The sequence below is a fragment of the Glycine max genome, chromosome 9 (assembly GCF_000004515.6).
Source record: "Glycine max cultivar Williams 82 chromosome 9, Glycine_max_v4.0, whole genome shotgun sequence".
In the NCBI taxonomy this organism is placed as follows: Eukaryota; Viridiplantae; Streptophyta; class Magnoliopsida; order Fabales; family Fabaceae; genus Glycine; species Glycine max.
Window position 1 is genome coordinate 21,120,470 of NC_038245.2, and position 22,320 is coordinate 21,142,789.

Sequence of the window (22,320 nt, forward strand, 5' to 3'; positions counted from 1 at the left end):
GTTTGATAATAGAGAGTATCTACTGAAAAATGTAAGGTACATTCCAGAACTCAAAAGAAATCTTATTTCCATAAACATGTTTGATGATCCATGATATTCAACTAGAATTTTAAATGGTGTTCTTAAGATTTCAAATGGATCTTTAATCATAGCTAAGGGTAACAAGAATAAAAGTAATGGCTTGTTTATTCTTGAAGGTTCCACCATTGTTGGACATGCATTGATAGCTAGTAATACATTGATTGATAAAACAAAACTTTGGCATTTGAGATTAGGTCATGTTAGTGAAAGAGGATTACATGAACTTGAGAAACAAAATCTGTTAGGTGGTGATAAACTAGATAAACTTGAATTTTGTGATCATTGTGTGCTTGGTAAATCCCATAGAATAAGCTTTGGCACGTGTATTCATGTTTCATCTAGGCCTTTTGAGTATGTGCATTCAAATTTATGGGGACCATCTAGAGTAAAAACTCATGGTGGAAGCTCATACTTTCTCACCATCATAGATGATTTCTCAAGAAGAGTATGGCTTTATGTTTTGAAAAATAAGTCGAAAGCTTTTCAAAAATTCAAAGAATGGCATACTCTTGTTGGAAATCAACTTGGTACAAAATTAAAAGTTTTAAGAACTGACAATGGCCTGGAGTTTGTTTCAGAGCAGTTCAATGAGTTTTGCAGGAAAATAGGCTTCAAAAGGCATAAAACAGTCCCTCACACTCCACAACAGAATGGTTTGGCAGAAAGAATGAATAGGACCATTTTGGAAAGAGTGAGGTGCATGCTTCTAAGTGCAAGACTGCCAAAGACCTTTTGGGGAGAAGCTGCAAACATGACAACATATTTGATTAATAGATGTCCTTCATCAACCTTAGATTTCAAGACACCAATGGAAGCTTGGAGTGGTAAACCACCTGATTATTCAGAATTAAAGGTGTTTGGATCGCTGGCCTTTGCTCATGTTAAACAAGGAAAGCTGGATGCAAGGGCTGTAAAGTGTGTTTTCATTGGCTATCCTGAAGGAGTTAAAGGGTACAAGCTGTGGAAATTAGAATCGGGTGAGACAAGATGTATCATCAGCAGGGATGTGACCTTTGATGAGAGCAAAATGGCAATGCTAAATAAGGAGCAGAAAGATAACAGCTCAAATGGTGAGAGTACCAATTTTGAGGTGGAGCATTCTGAAATTTTAGATCATGGCAGTGGAGATGCTATTGATCTCACTGATCAAGGAGAAGCTAGAGATAATGAAGAGCTGGTTACTCAGCATGACTTGTCCAATTATCAATTGACTAGAGATAGAGAAAAAAAGGGTGATAAAGCCTCCAAAGAGGTATGGTCGTGCTGATATTATTTGCTATGCCTTGAGTGTTGCTGAGGAGATTCAAAATTCAGAACCAAAGACCTGGAGGGAAGCAATTGAAAGTGAAGACAGCCAGCTGTGGCTTCAAGCAATGAGTGAAGAAATGGAATCTTTGAGAAAGAACAAGACCTGGATACTTGTGGATCAACCTAAGAAGCAGAAGGTTGTAGGATGTAAGTGGATTTTCAAGAAGAAAGAAGGCATTCCAGGAGTAGAAAGGCCTAGATTCAAGGCAAGATTGGTAGCAAAAGGCTTTACACAGGTTGAAGGAATTGATTACAATGAGATTTTTTCACCAGTTGTGAAGCATTGCTCAATAAGAATCATACTTGGTCTGGTAAATCAATATGACTTGGAACTTGAACAGCTGGATGTTAAAACAACTTTTCTCCATGGAAATCTGAAGGAAACCATTTACATGAACCAGCCTGAAGGTTTTGAAAAAGGGGAAAACAAGGTGTGCTTGCTGAAAAAATCTTTGTATGGACTGAAGCAAAGTCCTCGAATGTGGTACCTGAAATTTGATGAGTTCTTGATCAGATATGGCTTCATTAGAAACAGATATGACAGCTGTGTATATATCTTGAAAAAAAGGGAAAGTGTGTGTTTTTTACCTTCTCTTGTATGTGGATGACATCCTCATAGCAAGTGCCAACAAGGAGGAGATTAGGCAACTCAAAGAAAGCTTAAACATAGAATTTGAGATGAAAGATCTAGGGTCAGCTAGGAGGATACTCGGGATTGATATTCATAGGGATAGAGCAAAGGGTGAACTATTATTGTCCCAAAGCAATTACCTCAAGAAAGTGGTGGAGAGGTTTAGGATGCATCAAAGCAAACCTGTTAGCACACCACTTGGTCATCATACAAAGCTATTTGTTATTCAAGCACCAGAAACAGATGAAGAAAGGTCTAAAATGAATCAAACACCCTATGCCAGTGGTGTTGGAAGCATAATGTATGGAATGGTTTGCAGCAGACCTGACTTAGCTCATGCTATAAGTATTATAAGCATATTCATGGGAGATCCTGGCAGCGCACACTGGGAAGCTGTGAAGTGGACACTAAGGTATCTAAATGGATCTTTGAAAGTTGGTTTAAGGTACAAGAAGACAGCACACGAGGCAGCAGTCACAGGCTATGTAGATGCAGATTTTGCAGAAAATGTAGACACAAGGAAGTCCTTAACAGGATATGTGTTTACTTTGTTTGGTACAACAATCAGTTGGAAAGCAAATCAACAATCAGTTGTTGCTCTTTCAACAACTGAAGCAGAATACATGGCTCTAGCTGAAGGAGTGAAGGAAGCAATCTGGCTTAAAGGTATGATTAATGAACTTGGAATAGCACAAGCTTGTGTCACAATTCATTGTGACAGTCAAAGTGTCATTCACTTAGCAAATCACCAAATGTACCATGAGAGGACAAAGCACATAGATGTGAAACTACACTTCATCAGAGATGTGATTGAATCTGAGAAGGAGAAGGTGGAGAAGGTTTCAACAGAAGAAAACCTGGCTGATATGTTCACAAAGTCCCTCTCTAGTGTCAAGTTCAAGCACTACTTGGACTTGATAAATTTTGAAGATGCCTAAAGCAGATTGGTAGAAGTGCAGCCCTGAATCACAAGGTAGACACTTGCTGATTTAGAGTCAAGGTGGAGATTTGTGGTGTGTGACTCAAAATCACAAATGGCACAAGTGAGAAGACTTTAAAGTAGTGTTGTCATAATTGTTTTCAGTTATTATAACTGAATTGGTTTTGGCACCAAAATATAGCTAGAGTGTACATATATATTCTTGATCATGTAATGCAGTGGGTGATTTTCTAAGAGGCTGAAAACAGAGAAGCTGGAAAAAAACTGCAGAAGTCAGAGAGTTCAAAAGGGAGGTAGTGAGCTAGGTGATTGAGAGAGGTTTTCTTAAAAGAGAAACCATGAGAGATCAAAGCTAGTTGTTTCTTGTATTGAACTTGTAATTTCATGATCAATGTGATGATGAGGAGCTGCACTTTCCCGTGGATGTAGGCACATTGCTAAACCACGTAAATCTTTGGGTTCTTGCTCTGCTGTATTTGTTTGTTGTGTTTTCTGTTTTTTTTTCTTTTTGATCTTGTGCAAGTTTAAGAGTTGCGGAACTTTTACAAAGAACCAACATGCCCAAAAGTCCTTTTATTGAAAACAAAAACCAATACTTATAGTGTATCTGAACAAAAAGATAAAAATAGACATAGGCCTTCAAAACAATTTGGGCCAAAAAAAAATATAAATAAAAAAATAGAACATATTTATTATGGGCCTTCAAATTAATCTGGGCCTTTAGCAACAATTAATAGTCTTGATAGTGTCTCTGCCTCTGGGCCTTCGTCCTTCTCCACTTGGGCTTTCATCCTTCTCCACTCGGGGGCTTTGTCCTTCTCCACTCGGGCCTTTATTTGGCCAGTTTCAGGATTCTCATCAGGTACCCTAGAAATGTAGGATTTTTCAGCCCTTGTATTTTAAGGCACCTAGACTAATTTTTGTATTAGGGGTAGTTTTGTAATTTCACATACATTAAGTGAATATTTGATGTTTTGTTGAGAAATAAATTTAATTGAATTGGGAGAAGCCTAATCTGATTAAATTTTAGAGGGGGAGGTGAGCATTTGCTTACTACACCCCGTTGCCACATCATATAGTCACACTTTGTGCATGTCCTTCATGCTTTACATGTCTCACAACTCCTAAGCACACTTAGTGAAGAATCTTGGACTTGATCTTAGATTAGTGGGCTGAACCATAGCTAAAATTTACTAATCATAATTAGTCAAATTTTGGCTCCACATTCAATTTCAAATTCAAGTGAAATTTGAATAGAAATTCAAATTTCCCTTCAATTTTGTGTGACACTTAGGCTATAAATAGAGGTCATGTGTGTGCACTTTTTCAACTTTAGTCATTTGAGAATTACTCTTCAAAGTTCAGACCTCATTTGAGGCACAAAATTTTGTGCCCCTTCTCTCCCTCTCCCTCCACTCATCTTCTCCTACCTTCACGTTCTTATCCATGACTTCCTATAGTGGTGAGCTTCTTCTTGACTCATCTTCTCCTTGAAGTGGCATCTCCAATCATCTTTCTTCCTTCTCCATTCTTAAGAAGCAAAGGACTCCATTGATGAAGAAGATCCAAGGCCTACAAGCTCCACAAGGAGCTACATCATAATGCAATCAAGATTCCATTATGTATTCTTACACAACGGAATCGCGATTATGTTACCCATTTTTTTTGGGTTAAGAAAATCATAATAAAATCATGATTCTATTGTGTTAAGGGGGTGCAAAAAAAAACAACTGAAATCTTGATTTTGTTGTTATGTCTTGGGTGACAAAAAAAAATATACAACTGAATCATAATTTCATGGGAAGAGCATTTTTGGAATAAAAAAATGGAAAAACAATTGAAATAAGGCCAATAGCAAATTGATCCCGTGCAAATTGTTCTTGGTCCCTACCAAGGGGCTAATTTTTTTATTCTAAAATTATCCTTCCCCCGAAATCATGATTTCATTGAATAAAATACACAATGGAATAATGATTACGTTGTTATACCGTTTTCACACACCCCTTATTATAATAAAATCATGATTACATTGTATACATATAAAATGAAATTACAATTTTGTTCTATATTTTTTCCACCCCAAACATAACAATGGAACACACGTTTTCGTTGTATAAAAATGGGGTGCGAAAAATTATACAATAGAAATATGTTTCTGTGTACAAAATACAAAATAAAAATATGTTTCCGTTGTTTAATTTTTTCACAGCCCTTTTTGTACAATAGAAACATGTTTTTGTTAGATATTTTTTCACACAAAAAAATTAATTTTAGAATTAAGTTATCTTTTTCTACTTGATTAATTTTGATACAAATTAAAACAATGATGATACATGTTACTTTTTTTAATAGAAATTAAATTTATTATTACCTAAATTATCTTTTTATTTAAATTTAAATTAATCATAACATAAATTACTCTTTAATTATATTCAAAATAATATCATAAATTGATTTGATTATGATTATGATTAATAAAAGTAATGTTTATAATAATTAATTTGATTATAACTTGTATTGAATTAATTTAATTCTAATAAAAAAGATATTGAGTAATATTAAAAATAGTAAATTATATCACAATTAATTTGATTATTTTTAAAAAAATAACTTACATTTACGATTAATAAAAATAAAAAACATAATAAAAATAAAATTATGTTGTGTGTCTCAATAAAGATTACAATAGAATTATAGTTCTATTGTATATTTATTGTCTTGTTTTTAAAATACAAAATAAAAATATAATTCTATTACATATTTCAACAAAGATTATAACGAAGAAATTATGTTTCCGTATTTCACCCCAAGTGAGGAGAAGGAAGGCACCGGTAACATTAAAATAATTTTGTCAGACATTTTAAAATTTTGTAGTAACTAAGAACAATTATGATAGGAGTCAATACTAACCGTGAATAATTAATCCTTGTTGGGCAATCATAAGGCCCATGAACCATCGTTACTAGCCCAATACATCGTTAGGCCTTGATACCAAAAGAAAGGGTAAAATCGTCAATACGAACACCAAGCGTTCCCTTTCCCTCCCAACCCTAATTCCTCCCCTTTAAATGCACTCGATGATTTGCTCTTACTCATCGTCTTTATTCGAAACCCTAAGGACTAAAACTACGTTGTGCAGCTTAGGTTTCTGTTAGGTTATCATAGTCTTTAATTCCATTCAATTTGTTCGTCTCTTTCATTCGAAACCCTAAGAGCTTAAATTACGTTGTGCGGCTTAGGTTTTTGTTTGGTTCTCACATTGTTTTTTGTTATTTTATTCAATTTCGATTGTTCTTGTTCGGTTTGAAAACCATATGATGAATTTGGATTTACAATTTCTCACGACGGTCGTCTGAGATTTTCCTTGATGAAATGATCCTCTGTTTCTGATGGTTTTCATTTTCCATCTTTTATTCTTTTCGGTGGCAAAAACAATATTCGATTTCCTTTTTCTTTAGTTCGTTTGATGTTTTTGTCTCTGTTTTGAAGGCACAGAGATATCTGATTCTGTTATATTGATGATTTTGTTTTTTAAATAAAACTCGAAATTTCAACTTTTAAGGCCAAGTTAGTATCGCAGGTTTTCTGGAAAATAGTGTGTTCGCATTTTTTTAAAAAAATAATAATGCATTTCTGAGTTTTACTAACAGATAGTACTCAGCCTTTGGAAATAGATTATTGACGGATTAATAATATCAGTTTATTTCAAAGATGTAATTGTTACTATTTAGTTTTTTTCTTATTTCGGATTTTTCAAAATCTTTTAGGAACTACTTCTTGAAATGTTATTTTACACTCTCGCTGAAATGGATTCTTACCTTTTTCTATTATTAAAATAAGTTTAAAATGTCATTAGTTGGAATTAAACGTGAATTAACTTTAGATCAATTTACTATATGTTTGGTTTCATCCGAAATTTTGAAATTAATTTTGGATTCTGATTTTAGATTAATTTTTACATATTTAATTTCATGTTAGGAAAATTTTTGAAATTAATCTTGAATCCATTATTGATTGAGTTGAAGTAATTTTGACTAATTTGTGTTGGATAAAAAATTACATTTAATTATATTTCTAATCATAAATTTTGAAATTAATATTATAAAATCAGTTATTCAAAATCATTTTTTTCAAGTTCATCAAAATATGCACTAACATTGGAACTAAAGGGAAATTTGTTGGTGAACTGATTTATCTTTAATGTGAATTCCTGTGTTTGAATAAATGTTGATATAATTGATTTTAAATTAATTAATTTTATAGAATTAATTTTAAAATGATGTAATTTATATTTAAATATTTTATTATAAAATTATATTATGAATAAAATTCAATATAAAGTTTTGAATCTAATATAATAATTATCTAAAATTATTTAACCTAAAATCATTTTCGATCCAGTAACAATTTTATATTTTTCTTTAACACAGAATCAAACAAATTTATTCAACATCAATTTTGAACCTTGAATTTATTTTAGAGGGCCTAACCAAACATTCAGTCACTGCCGCGAATCAATTACAACTTTTCGGAAATAACTTGTAGGGGGGAAAATATTGTACACGTTTTTATGAGTTTATTTTGTTATTTTGGAACATTTATTACCCAAAAGCCGTCGGCGTTAAATCTTTTACTGGAATTGTTGTATTAGCCTGACAAAAGTTTTAGAGGAAAATTATGAATTTGTTGGAAGGACCCATTTCAAAGATTTAAATAAAGGAAAATTGCCATAATTTTTGCTCTAGGGATAATAAAGTTGATCTGTTTCCTCATTCAACGAATGCTTTTCAAAGTTAGAATGGGAGATAAATTTGACGCTTTTACTAAATTTATTAAATATTGAAGTTTAGAAGTTTGAATTAAAAATAGAGAAACATGATTATGATTATAGAGTGTAAAAATTATGACAAATTTATTAATTTTTAAAATAATTATCAAAGTAATTTAAATTGATTTGTGATTGAATGAGTATAAAGTATGTTGAAGCAAATCATATCTTATCTAAGTAAAACATAGTTTAGATGTAAACATAGGTAAAAAAAAAGTACGAGTCAACCAAACATGATGACAAACAGAGTTTAGTGAGACAAAAGTATGTTGAAGCCGCCCCAATAGATATCCAAACATAGCTTGAAACGAAAATATATTTTACACATTTGTCTCTCATATGTAGTTATACCATTATTTTTTAGGATGTCAATGTTTATTTGTTTGATATCACTATTGAAATTTAGAATTGACACGGAGTGGTGGTGGATACGTGGACTAGGATGGTCCTTTCAAGGCATAGTATGTGAATCTCGCATTTTAGAGTTAGATAAGCTCAATTTGTGAAATAAATAAACTTTTTCAAGGATTGAAAAACATGTGGATAAATAGATCAGTTTCAGTCCCAAATAACAATATTAAAAAAATATTTACATATAAACAATAATATTTAATATAAACATGACTACATTTTATAAATGATACAAAAAGCATAAATAAGCATAATCTAAAACATAAAATTAAGGGCACTACGGTAAATCACCATACAAATTGTCAAGTTCTAATGTGTAATAAACTAAAATGTTATTTTTTTTTTGGGAAAAATGTAAATTATATTAAACAAAAAATGATACAACAATAAACGGGGCATACCCCGTAGCTAGAGAAAATAAAAAACCTCCCTAATACAAAAAGATTTATATCAAGATGTTAAAACAAATGCAACAGGTGCGCTTGTTTATACATAAGAAACTTAATTTTGCTAATAACCTCTATTATAGAAAATTGATAATCTTTAAAAATCAGTTTGTTCCTAGACAACCCGATGCAGTAGACTGTAATTGCTATAACCAGACAACGAAATTTTCCTTGAGAGACTTATGGTGTGTCATTTAGCGTCATTTTTTATTGTTTTTTTTGTCTTTTTAGTATTTAGCATACCTTCATTTAGCGTGTTATTCTCAAATATAAAATTTTCACCTTTAATAATATCAAACTCTTGTTCTCTAATAATATCAAACCTTCGATCAGAATAATGATTTACCACTACTATAACCTTTACAAGTTATTGTCTAGTAGTGATGTATTATTACTAGACTTGGCTATTTAAATATTCTGAACTTTATGATTTACTGTTTTGCTTTATTATATTATTGAAATATTAAATTAGTATGTTATTTATAGATATTTTATTATTATTTTTATATGAAATAGACTCTTACGAGTCGAGTCTATGAAACTCTCATGAGTCTGCGTAAACTCTCTAGTTTGATAACCTTGCGTGTACGGCATAATTTTAGGAGTCTCCATGCTTCATAGCTGGATACAGGGTGTTGGTAGATGCACCTGCCATATTGCTTGTGCACCCAACAATAAATGGGTATTCCGAAAATACCCCTGCTTGGTTTCTTCTTCCTTTTACCTTTTTGTTTAACGTTTTTAACACATTCATTTGTTCATTGTCTTGGTTTCTTCTCGTTTTTTTATTTTCGTGAAAGGAAAGGTGCATTGTGGTCGCTTCGATCGAGGTGAAAGTATTACGGATGTACGTCGACAAGTGGTGGTTGTAGTGGTGGTTGGTGTGGTTGTGAACAAAGGTACGTCTCATTTTTTGTTTTATTTGTTTTTTGCATATAAGACTTACGAATTAAAGAATCCATACGTATAACTCCGTATGCATTATACGGATTTCAAACACACACCAGCAACCATTAAAATCATCAAATGCTTACCTTAACGATGAAAATGACACGACAGTGGTGGAGACAACCTCAATTGTGGCAATGGAAGTTGAGGACGGCGGCGGCATGACAGAAAACATAGAGCAAAGGAAGAAGAAGAAGCAGGGAGCTACTGCAGCGTTGTACAACCACAAGGTAGGAGGGAGGGTTTTTAAAATTTAAGTGAAGGACATTTTTGTCATTTCATTTAAATTGTTGTGTGCACAAGTAATGGTGCTGCTGGGTGCACCTAGCAACAGCCCCGGATACAAGGATGGCACCTGCCTTCGTAGGGCTCGCCTCATTAGTCATTTGTGTAACTAATGTTTTACAAAGTTGTTGCTAAATTGCTTTGTAACTGTTAAAAATGGGTAACAAGCATTGGCTGTGTAAGCCTGTAAGACATTTCAGTTCTGGTTACGAGTACAGGCCAGTAAATTGGTTTGAGTTTGAAAGGAAGTAATTCATGCAAATTTAATTTAAAATTCATAAAGTTTCTTTGCCTATCTTATTATATTAACCTGTAAATGGAAGTGTACGGATTTTGGGTTCATCTTTCGGATTATAAATTGCATAGTGCTTCTCATCATCATTGCATCAAGGAGGTTGATAAAGAAAATTGCCAACACAGGAAAAAAGCTTTTAAATTCTGATGTATTGAGCATCAAATATCTAGAAAATAAGCACTCAGTTGCATAATGCCGGTTTTGAAACAGAGGAAGGATCATTCTTCAAAAATATTTTTTTGACAATTTACAACAATCTGATTCTGATATAATATATCAAGAGAAGGGGGGTGCAAATGATCATGAATTGCAACATTGCATCAAGCAACAGGAACACACATGTCTTTCTTGGGGCCATTTGCCCATCAATCTTGGAACAATGGTGGCTTAAGTCAGTAATGTTTGGATCTTTCATGTTATATGCCAGTGCTACTGATTTAAAAATGAATTGACTGGATTCCAGAATCTAATGCCAAAAACTTGCTATGAGGAGTTCCTGAAGAAGACAGCATCTGAAAGATTCAACAAATATCTCCAACTTACAACCTTCAGATATCCAAAATGTTCAAACAAGTGAAGATTATAATGGAATGATAAGAAATTTTGTTAGATCTTCAAGGGTAATGACAAAAAGACAATAAATATTAGGAGAGTACACACCAGCTTGTCATGGTTCATGATTGCATGTGATGATCCAGAGTATAGGCATGAATATCAGATGCACTAGTACCAGGTCTAACAACAACCACCAGAATAAAATCAAACATTTGAACAATAATAGGTGTAGGTAAATTTGCACTTCAGACTTTATAAATTACAGATAAATAGATAGAGATATTCGATACAAGATGGAAATACCTTTTGTTAATGGTACCATAATGGAATTTGGGCTTTCCTCCTGCTTTCATATCCTCAACATACTACAGCCATGAGAAAAAACCATGAGATGTATTATGAGTAGACCTAAAAAAAAGACACAAGCATAAAAAAATGTTCAAGTATCTGAAACATACCAAACTTAAAGTAACCACCATTGATGAAAAAGATAGAGAACTGAAAGGTATTTCATTGAGTGAGAAAAGCAGGCATTCTGATGATTCTGGACCAGGTGAAAAGTGAGGTTTCTTCAACCTTGCTAAGAAGATTATATAAGTCTGCCTCAAAGAAGTCATAATCATGACCAAAAATCTCGAGTTACATAGAAGATTAACAAAAACAAGAAAAAAAGAAAAGAAATGTATGATTCTTGTTACTTGGCCAATTAAAGGAATATCCAATTGAGCAAAGGGAGAAATCACTTCCACGTCAGCATTGGCTTCCTCCCGTGTTTCCCTGATAGCACCTTCCATAGCCGACTCTCCAATTTCTAAATAACCCGCAGGAAGTGTCCTTGTTGACACCAAAATATGAAATTAATCTTCATTGTACAGATTTCAGAGAAAAGAATGTGATACTGGAGCAGATCACACAGAAAAGTGTATGTACTAATATTTCACAATAACCTCCGATATCAATGTGATTTCAGTGGTGATATAGATGGATTCACAATGGATTACAAGACTGGTCTAAAGGAAAGAGATACCACTAACACATAATTACTTTCTCTTGCTACTATTTTATCACTCTACATCAGAATTCCACCTACGGCCATATTAGCAGTTAGTTACCCCCAATTATACCAATTCCCTTGCCCATTTGGGGCTCCAATTTGTAATTCATCCTCACATACACTGCCTAGGAGGTTTTCTAAGGGAATGTAACCCAAATCAATGAAAATATGGAGTACAATAAGAAGTCCAACCGTACCATAGGCCATAAGATGGTTCAATCTTCCGCTTGCAAAGGAGGACCTTGTTATCATGTTCAATGAGGCAACCGACTACCTACTTTTCCATTCAAATGCATGTCATCATCAGAAGAAAGTATTAAGTGCTATAATAAATGGTATACAACTATTACAGTAATTTTTCCAGATGCAAGTCAGAGTATTTATCTAAAAAAATATAGGCTTAGTTTGGTTAAACTTATTAACGAGCACTTGTAGAAGGAAAATTTAAAATAAATCAAACTTTTCACTTAAGTTAAAGTCATCTCATGTACCTCAATGTTTTTAGAAATTTTTTAATTTAACTTCTCCATAAGTGGAGGTGCATAAGTTGATTTTAACTTATAGAAGAAATTCGATTCATTTTACCTTTTTACCTCCTTAATTCATTTCATATTCTACTTGCACAGCTGCCACAGATATCTCATATTCTACTTATCAGCAGTAACAACATTAGGTAAATTATCCATACATTTGAGAAATGATATTCATTTCAGGTTAAGCACTAAACTGAATCCCATGATTTTTTAGCCATTTACCATTTTTGGATTCTGATAGGTTATCTTCCCACAACTTGTACAAATAGCTCTCAACCTTTCTTCTCCTTCAGGAATTTCATGCTTCGTTGGACCACCACACCACTGACAGAATTTAACGTTTTGAACATCTCCCTACATTGTAATGCAACTCAACTATAAGACCAGTAGCTATAAATAGATGGTGACAAAATTTGAAGAAAGTATAGGATCTACAATTTTAAGACTTTGAAAGTGTCAAGACATCTTTCTAATTGAGTCCATGAAAAATGTGCTGCAGAAAAGGGGCATTCTTATAACATCAAAAGCCAATCTATAATGCAACTATATTATTTAAAAGTGTAGTGTTACTCATCTATCTACCACCAACAATTAAATACCAACCACATCCAAAAAGATCTCAAATCCTGAACACTCATAAAACTAAAGTACCCGGTGCCATAAGACTCCTCGCTATGAGAAGGTATGGGTTACTCGTGCATATGCAAAGAAACTGTTTCCGAATTCGAATTCATACCGAGCTACTTTACCATTGTGCAAGCGCTTACTCTCACTCATCAAACTTATAAATATTTTTTTTTATCTGTAGGAATTGAAGATAAATGTACCAAAGGGGATTTACAATAACTCTTGCACCCTACCCAACCGAGCTAGACCTTCATCAAACTTATAAATGTATGTAAAATTTGTTGGAGATCTCAATTGACAATTGATGTCACCAAAAAAACAGTGTACATAAGTGGGGGAAACCCTAACCTAATGAGGTAACTTTTTTAGTTAAGTTAGGTTCAAACCCAATTTAGAAGAAAATTAGTTAGAACTTAAAAGCATACTAGACTAGAGAATGGACAGTTGAACACATTAAAGAACATATATATGAGGATTGATTTTCAATAGTTTGAAACCAAAGATTTGCTATTTATGACTAAAACAATCAAGGGCAATTTTCATTGTTACAGTTCACTTAAAAAGTTTATTAATAATTTTAAAAAAAACTAATAGTTAAAGTAACTTACAGGAGAATGAAGTGATGATGGGGGAGAATGATCAGAAGAAGAATCCATGATGAGATTGAAAGGAAAGAGAACAGCACTTGATTTGTACGAGGTTACCAATGTTGAACAACAAACGCGGATTAACAACCTAAGTTGTCAAGAGCTGAAGCATTTGCAGAGAGGTAACAAAAAATGAAAGCGATCCTCTACAGTTGTGATATATGCAGTTCACCGTTTAAAGTTTACAAACTTGGATTTTTGTTTTATAGTTTAATGTGTAAAAAACATTTTTGGACGGTGAAGATTGGTGCCGTTGAAATTTCAGCAGCAGATAAGCCAATTCCGACAGAAAATGACATTTGAGTAACAAAAATGATGGCGACAATGTCGTAAATTTATTCTTAGTTTTGTATTTTTTTTTAAGGTATACTTGGCCAAATTAACCTGCCAGTCAATTCTCTTCGAATAAATATTATTTATTAATTTATGTATTTATATAAATTAAAATAAATAACATATTTATTCTCTCAATTAAATATTGTAAGTATTTTATTTTCTCATCTTTTAGAAGTGTATTTCACTCATTAGTTCAATAACTCTTAACTATTATAAACTATTTTCAAATTATTTTTATTTTTGTAAGAAAATAGTGGATTTGGGCCCTAAAGCTTGACAAATATAGGAATTCATTTAGAATGGACTCTCATAAAGTAGATTTCAGATTTAACTCAATCCTATAAACCGGCTTGTAAGGTGAGAATTGTTCCTTACTTATATAATTTATCTCCACATTATCTTTATCTGACGTAAGATTTCAACATATCCCATTTTACTCATGGTTATCTGTCATGTGAGACTTTTAACTATTTATATATGTATATTTGATATTGTTAATAGTCTATTTGATTAAATTTACTCTCTTTTATCTCTGTCTCTATATTGATTTTTAATAATCTTTTATGAATAAATTGTCAATAGAAAAAAAAATTCATATCATACTTTAAATTATTCATTATAATTTCAAATACGATTTATACATTTAAATATATTTATTTATTATACATTTTAATTTATATATTTTTAAAAAAATTTATTATAATTTTAATTATATAAAAATAAATATTTATCCTGTAAAATAAAATATTAAAATGCTAGTTTCATTAAAAGTAGATGTGAGTAAGGATTGAGATAAGAAACAATATATTATTGATTCTACCCAATCCAAAATTTGATCCAATTATTTATTTAAACTCAAACTCAACTTACTCATAACTCAAAATATATTAAATAATATTAAGTCAATCTGACTTTGAAGAATAAAATAATATTAAAATTTAAATTAAATTATACTTTATAATATATATATATATATATATTATTAATAATATAAAATTATTTTAAAAATTATACTTTTTAAGAGAATACTTTAGACAACCATTCAAGTTTAGACATAAAATACAATTTGAAACCGTCCTAAAAAATGTATGGGTGTAATTTCAAAATTCAAATCCATTAAAATCAATATCAGATCAAAATAGCATTAGTGGATTAGGTTGAGTCATCTCAACCCTAATTAAAAGTATATATAATATAATTAAATGCAAAGAAGAATATGTCGATTGATTCGAGTGTTGAACAACTAATTTTTTGAAGTAAATACTTTTAGATAGAAAAAAAAAGTGCTGAAATAATAAATTCTATCGTGTGTAAAAAAGGTAGCTTTATCATTTTGAGAATATGTCCCACTTAAGTAAGATTATTTTCACCAAAAGACACTTTCTCGTCTTATATCAATTATTGCCTATTGCATTAATTTGAAAGGGCAATTGATATTTTCAAATGATTAAACCGTTTGTTGGCTAGTTCTAAATCTAAGCCACAAGTGACATTTCTCCTTGTTAACTTGTGTTTCTTCTCAAATGACAGGTTTCTCTCAATAATAAATAACTTGTTTTATTTTGAGGTGGAAGAAAAGGACAATGCGGGCAACACAACTAGAAAGATATAGGCCAACATTAAATTCAACAATGCAACTAATTTTTTGTTGACTTTGTGAAAAACTGAAAGCCAACAATTCAAATGTTGATTAACGCGGTAAAAATTTCATAATTTCTGCCCATAAGTTTCTAGCTTACGGATTTTACTCAAATAGTGACATCAAAGTCTATCAAATATTATAGTTACTCCATTATATATGGAATAATCTCTAGTACAATGGTAAATCGCCTATCACACTTGTTCCTCTTTTATGTCATGATTTTGTTTTGTTCCAAGTTAAATTAAGGATGTCTTTCAACCCACTAGATCAAAGACTAATCCTGCTCACGATACGTGATTGTTGTTAGTCCACAAAAATTTTGCCCACATTAAAAATCAAACACGAATTCTTCCACTAAATAAATTGATCACACTCATACAAACGCTAAAGAATTTTATACCATTATATCAATTCTTTAGATTCCCAAATTTAAACTATGGTGATAGCATTTTTTACTTATATAAAAAAAAACTCAATGAGAGGGGGAGAACATTAACTTTTAGAAGAAAAATTTTACAGCTTAAAAAAGGGAGATAAAATGTCGACAACATTCTTTGAAAAAACATAGAAGATATACTCACAGTTTACAAGTTTTTTACAAGATCATTTAATCATGTATATTAAATTGAGATGTGATATATACATACAACAATTTTTTATGTTTATATCTTTTCACCTATTACTTATTACATTTTAAACTTCTCTCTCTAAGTTGTTAAATAGTATCCTTTTTCTAATAAATTTCTTAATTTTTATAATATCTAACTTAAAAACTGTTACATTAAAAATACATTCCTATTAAACTCTTCAAATAAACAGATTATATACGGTATGCATAAATATGCTGGAGAAAAAATATCTCACTTCACTCCTTCATTATGCATATAAACTTATGAAAAGGAATGGTATGGATCTAGTGCTAAATTGGTGATATGAAGCACCATATATAAAATTTACACAAGCATATGATAAAATTGCAACAGACCAAAGTATAATGAAAGCGAGCTTTGTGTAAAATAAATTAGCTTGGGCATATAATTGCCTAGAGCCAGAAACTTGTAGAAAAACTATTAATATAACAAGTTCTTACACTATGAATAAAAAACACAAGTTCTTACTCCCTAATCCAAGGCCAGCTTATCAGACAACGGTCGATAAGCAGCACTGCAATGCTTCAACTTTTCCTCTGCTATAACCTATCAACATGCATAATAATTAAAATTATTAGTAAGCTCGACATGTATGATAGAAATTCCTCAATATGCAAAAGATCAAAAAAAGTGAAAGAACTAATCAGCAGTTACAGCTTGGCAACACCTTAAAAGAGCCATGATGGCGATCTGGATGCCACTTTAAGGCACATATCCGATACCTGGTTTCATAAAATTGTACAATATCACATTGAAGAGGAAGTGAAAAAGAACTCAGAAAATAGTTTAAAATCACATTGAAGAGGAATTGCAAAAGAACTTGCACATTTTTCACATCTTCAAGTTTCAGAGGGCCAGAAGCACCCAGTCCAAGGGCTAATCTATCTGAAATTAAATCTGAATGTGAACAATCCGACTCTGGCTCGGTTGATGTGCCATTATATTCATTTTCACTCCGACGTCTCCAATTCCAAGATTTCTCATGATTAGAAAAGCCTCCTGACCTCCACTGAGGATTTTCCTCATTTATAAAGGACCAATAGTAAGATCGATTGCCACCAAAGACAGACCAGAAAACGGTTTCAACGTCAAAATCATCTTTGCAAAACTCATGGTTTCCTGAAAGACATCAAGTTTTTTTAAAACATATGAATCCAAAACAGGCTCTATAATATCCAGAATTTTATTTGCAATACAATTTAACACACACAATATTGCTTATTCAAGAAACTTATGATGCAAGTTAAAACCAAAACAGAAACAAACTCTAATCAACAGAGCCTTGAAATATACCAATCCAGAACAAACCATATATAACCATAATCTTCTTTTCACTAAAAGTAATAAACTAAAAATAATAAACACAATGTGCCTTCCAGAGCCTTTAGGAGAATATTGTTTTCTGAACCATGAGGGGCCTTGACTGGGAGATGGACCATCCTCATCATCATCTTCTTTCCAGCTCGGAAGACAAGAAAAAGGAAAGCACATGAATTTTAGATGCAACATCTTACAACCAACAAAATCAGGCAACAAAGCACACATGGGAAGCATCTAGACCTATGTCCAAATGAGTTCATATTAGAGAAAAACTACAAAAATCAATGATACTAAGGACTTCTCAATATCACACTATTGGAGAGGAGCATAGCAATGCAAACTTTATCTGAATTAACAACACTACAAAGCCGTATGGATTCCACTACAAACATAGTGAACAAAGAATGAACAAATCTATCGCAGAGCAGTAAGAACATTAGACAGTAAGAGGAGATAAAAGGTTATAATAGTCCAGATTCTACAAATGCAAAACAATGGCACAATTTATTCTGCCAGAAATTCTGTTCACTAGGGAAAAATAGTCATTGCAAAATTATAATATAAAACAAAGGACAAAACTTTGATGTGGTTCTTTAGGTATTTTTAGTATTGTTTTTCCATTCATAATTAAAGTCACCTCAGAAACTAGTGTTGACTTTAAATGTGGACCTTACTAGCAAAGTTTACAAGATAACACTCTAATTAGAGAACACCACCTAAAACATCTAAGGAACTGCACCTAAGTTTTGTCATAAAAATAAAACATTGATAAAAATATTAGGAAGGTAACGTGTGGTGATCAAGTTAAGTTCTGGCATTGTATCTGGCTTGGTTCTGTTAGCCTTAAACCATCTTTTCCTAGATTGTTTATGGTTTCTGTGGATAAAGATGCCTTTATAGATGAAATGGGAGAATGGAAAAATGATAGTTGGTGTTACAATTTGAGGTGAAGAACTTTGTTCAAGTGGGAATAGAAATTAGAGATGGAACTAATCAATTTGATTAATGTTGTCCAGCTGAATAATAAAGAGAATGACAGCTGGATCTGGAAGCCAGATTATAGTCATGTTTTATCTGTTAAATCTGACTATCATGCGTTACCAAATGGTTTGGTATGTGTGTCCCCGAATGGATATGATGGTTTAGTTTTTCAGTCATTATGAAAATGTGATGCTCTTTAAAGGTTGTTGCCTTTTCTTGAGAGGGTTCCTACTCGTGAAGCTCTAAATATAATTTTATATCTGAATTTTACTGTGTCCGTGCTTTGTCATGTTAATGTGGAGCGATCAGATCATCTAGTTTTCTCTTACCCTGTTTCTTTTCAGGTAAGGTTTTTCTTCTATGCTTGGATTGAAGTTGCTGTTGTTCTTCTGGCTTCTGGTTTAGGTCATTATCATCAACATTAAAGGTTGGTAAGGGGAAAAAATTTAAAGGAAGCATGAATGATACTTTGGCATGCAATAATATAATCTATGATCTATTTGGCTTATGTGCAATAGCGTGTCAAGAGGGCTCAGTGGATTTGCTGCAGTTGTTGGATGCAATCAAATTTCGTTCTTGCTCATGGTTCCTAGCTACAAGTGGGAGATACCATTGTAATTCCTCTAGAACTCTACCTATGGTTTTGAGTAACCCTTGAACTAAGCTCAGTAAAAGTTTTGCTTACAAAAAAGATAAACATTTTAATAAGGGAAAAGGTATTCAATATTCACAAGTGTTCCCTTGAGTATGGGGAAAATACAACACAAGTTTTAGGACAACTATCTGTATTTCGCATGAGAACAAGAAAATATCAACAAAATTACAAAACTGCAAACAAAATAATTAAAAAAATGAATAATCTAAAAAAATGTAGATAGCTAAATAAATAATTGGCAGAATTTCACAAGTTTAAAATCCTCTAGAGCCATTGTAAAGATGCTTGATTGAGTTTTTCAGCCCCAAAACAGAAAACACCCGAATATCCATTCCTCTACCACCAAACTTACCATATTATGACACTGACCGGAAGGCTTATGATTGTAGAGGAAGCTATGAAGCACTAATTCTAACACGGACACAAACACTACAACATGACTAATGTCTAAAATATAAGACACCGGGACACCGCATACACACACAAACATAAAACTTCTAATTAAATGAAATATGAGTAACATATAACAAAATATATAAGTTGATGGCATATTCATCTTTTTAAACCAACCTTTTATATTTTTTCAAGTGTATCAATTGTGTAAAGATAACGGCTTAAGTATTCAAGCCAACAAAAAGTGATTTTTGAATCAGAAACCTAATAAGAAGTGTGGAATAAACATCTGGTTGTTTGTGTGGTGTTGAAAGCGCGACACTTCAAACAAGAGACATTTTCGTGCTTCACATAGAGAAAGAGACACGACAACAACCTTACAAAATAGCTCATTTTCCCTATTTGATGCTAAGCAGACAAAGATGAAAATATCATTACCCACTAAAATAATATTTTCATTTTTGTGAATAGTGGTTTGTTGAAACCTTTTAAATTAAAAATTAATTTGCGGGCATAATAATAATAAGACTAAAAGCAGCACCAACCTGAAACATTAATTGTGCATAGGTGTTGGTAGTTTATTAGATGATAGTTGATAGTTGATAGTTTTAGAGAATTGTTTTAGAAAGAAGGTTATGTCATTGATTTCTTGGATGATCAATTACAACATACCAATTGTCTATTTATAGGCTCAAGTCACCAACCTCTCAATGGTGGTGAGTGTTTCTACATTACTTTAGGTCTTTCTAGAGTTTTCATGATAGATTAGTATTATGATAGTTCTAGATTCTTCTATCTTATACATACACTTATAGTTCTAGATTGTTCTACCATATTCATACTCATTATAGTTCTAGATTGTTCTATCATATTCATACACACTATAGTTCTAGGATATTCTACTATTTTCATACATATTATATTTAAGAATATTCTAGAAATTTGTAGCAATTTCAACACTCCTCCTTGATGCAAATTTTTGTGACTCCGAGCATAGCTCGTAATTCTTCAAATCTTGGTCTCGGTAACGCCTTCGTGAGTATGTCTGCAATTTGATCTTCTGTTCTGTAGTAGTCAAGTTTGATCTCTTTAGTTGCTTTAGCTTCTTTGATAAAGTGATACTTGATTGCTATGTGTTTTGTTGTGCTGTGATGAACTGGATTCTTCGCCATTGCAATTGCTAATTTGTTGTCGCAGTTGATTTTAGTAGGCTCATCTTGTTTTTCTCCCATGTCTTCAAGTATCCTACAAAGCCATATAGCTTGACTCGTTGCTTCAGCAACTGCCACGTACTCTGCTTCTACTGTTGATTGTGCTACTGTAGCTTGCTTCTTCGACACCCAAAAGAACATTCCTGATCCTAGTGAGAAAGCATAGCTAGAGATACTCTTCATGTCATCTGCCGAACCTGCCCAATCACTATCGGTGTAGCCAAGTAATTCTGAGTTGGTTTCAGTAGTATACCATATACCGAACTCTTTTGTTCCTTGTAGATACCTCAAAATTCTTTTTCCTACTCCAAAGTGTATTTGACTTGGGCTTTGCATGAATCTTGATAGAAGACTTGTAGCATACATTATGTCAGGCCGTGTAGTTGTCAAATATAGGAGGCTTCCAATTAGACTTTGGTATTTGGTTGCATCAGTTTTTGATGCTCCATCATTCTTCTATAGTTTCTCATTTGTTATGAGTGGAGTAGCAACAGGTTTGCAACCATACATCTTGAATTTCTTAAGTAAGTCTTCTGTGTATTTCTTTTGCGAGATGAATATCCCTTCATTTCTCTGACTTACCTCTATGCCGAGGAAGTAACTCATCAAACCAAGGTCGGTCATCTCAAAGGTCTTCATCAAGTCTTCTTTAAAATCCATCATCATCTTAGTATTGTTTCCTGTGTAGATAAGATCATCTACATATAGAGAGAGTAAGAGAATGTATTGTCCTTGAGACTTGATGTAAAGTGTAGGCTCACTCTTGCTCCTCCTGAATCCTCGATCCATGAAATACTGATCGATTCTACTACACCATGCTCGAGGTGCTTGCTTCAAACCGTAGAGTGTTTTTCTTAGTCTTAACACTTTTCTTTCTTTGCCTTCAGACACGAATCCTTGTGGCTTCTCCACATAGATCTCTTCTTCAAGTACGCCGTTAAGGAAGGCGGATTTGACATCTAGTTGATGGATACTCCATCCTTTTTGTGACGCAAGAGCTATTAGAGCTCTTATGGTATCAAGATGAGCTACTGGTGCAAATGTCTCATTGTAGTCAATTCCGGGTTGTTGTGAGTAACCCTTAGCTACTAGCCTCGCCTTGTGTTTCTGTATGGTGCCATCAGGGTTGAGCTTTGTCTTATAGACCCACTTAACCCCAATGATATCTTTTCCATGGGGACGATTTACTAACTCCCATGTGTTATTTTTCTTGATCATTTGTATCTCTTCTTCCATTGCTTTGACCCATACTTCCTGCTTTGACGCTTTTTCAAAGCTTCCAGGTTCCAATATGGCTAAGTTACAGGTTTCATATATGTCCACCAAAGATCTTACTCGTCTTGGAGTAGACTCTGGTGATGATAGTTCTTGATCTTGTTGTTGTGGTGGAGGTGAAGGTGGTTCAGCTGGGTCTTCTTCCTCAACTTCTTCTTGAGGTAGTTGAGCGGGTATAAGAACGTTCTTCTCCACTTTTTCTTCATCCCAATTCCCAGAAGCGTATTCATCAACTTCAACATCTCGACTGATGATGAGTTTCTTAGTT

At 32.8% G+C, this 22,320-nt stretch overlaps 1 protein-coding gene, 1 long non-coding RNA gene and 1 other non-coding gene across 10 annotated transcripts; 1 reads left to right on the forward strand and 2 right to left on the reverse strand.

Annotated features, from left to right (window-relative positions):
- The first annotated feature begins 6,267 nt into the window (after positions 1-6,267).
- LOC112997946 (small nucleolar RNA Z161/Z228) lies at positions 6,268-6,355 on the forward strand. The gene has a single exon (XR_003262994.1). It is a non-coding gene; the product is annotated as a small nucleolar RNA Z161/Z228 (small nucleolar RNA).
- Positions 6,356-10,304: 3,949 nt separating this feature from the next.
- Positions 10,305-13,909, reverse strand: LOC100777180 (nudix hydrolase 23, chloroplastic). Of its 7 annotated transcripts, none has more exons than XM_003533866.5 (8): positions 13,551-13,909; positions 12,538-12,669; positions 11,980-12,056; positions 11,427-11,562; positions 11,187-11,327; positions 11,032-11,093; positions 10,834-10,908; positions 10,305-10,685 (listed from the first exon to the last, which is right to left on the reverse strand). In XM_003533866.5, the coding sequence occupies exons 1-7, from the start codon at positions 13,596-13,598 to the stop codon at positions 10,848-10,850; spliced, it is 657 nt and encodes a 218-aa protein (XP_003533914.1). In that variant the 5' UTR covers positions 13,599-13,909; the 3' UTR covers positions 10,305-10,685; positions 10,834-10,847. The 7 variants fall into 7 exon arrangements, with proteins under 7 accessions (XP_003533914.1, XP_040860869.1, XP_040860870.1 ...); XM_041004935.1 differs by having other exon boundaries at positions 10,305-10,669; positions 13,551-13,779; XM_041004936.1 differs by having other exon boundaries at positions 10,305-10,719; positions 13,551-13,779.
- Positions 13,910-16,559: 2,650 nt separating this feature from the next.
- LOC106794379 (uncharacterized) lies at positions 16,560-18,547 on the reverse strand. 2 transcript variants are annotated; one of them, XR_005886364.1, is made up of 3 exons: positions 17,044-18,547; positions 16,885-16,939; positions 16,560-16,763 (listed from the first exon to the last, which is right to left on the reverse strand). It is a non-coding gene; the product is annotated as an uncharacterized lncRNA (long non-coding RNA). The 2 variants fall into 2 exon arrangements; XR_005886365.1 differs by having other exon boundaries at positions 16,885-18,547.
- Positions 18,548-22,320: the final 3,773 nt, after the last annotated feature.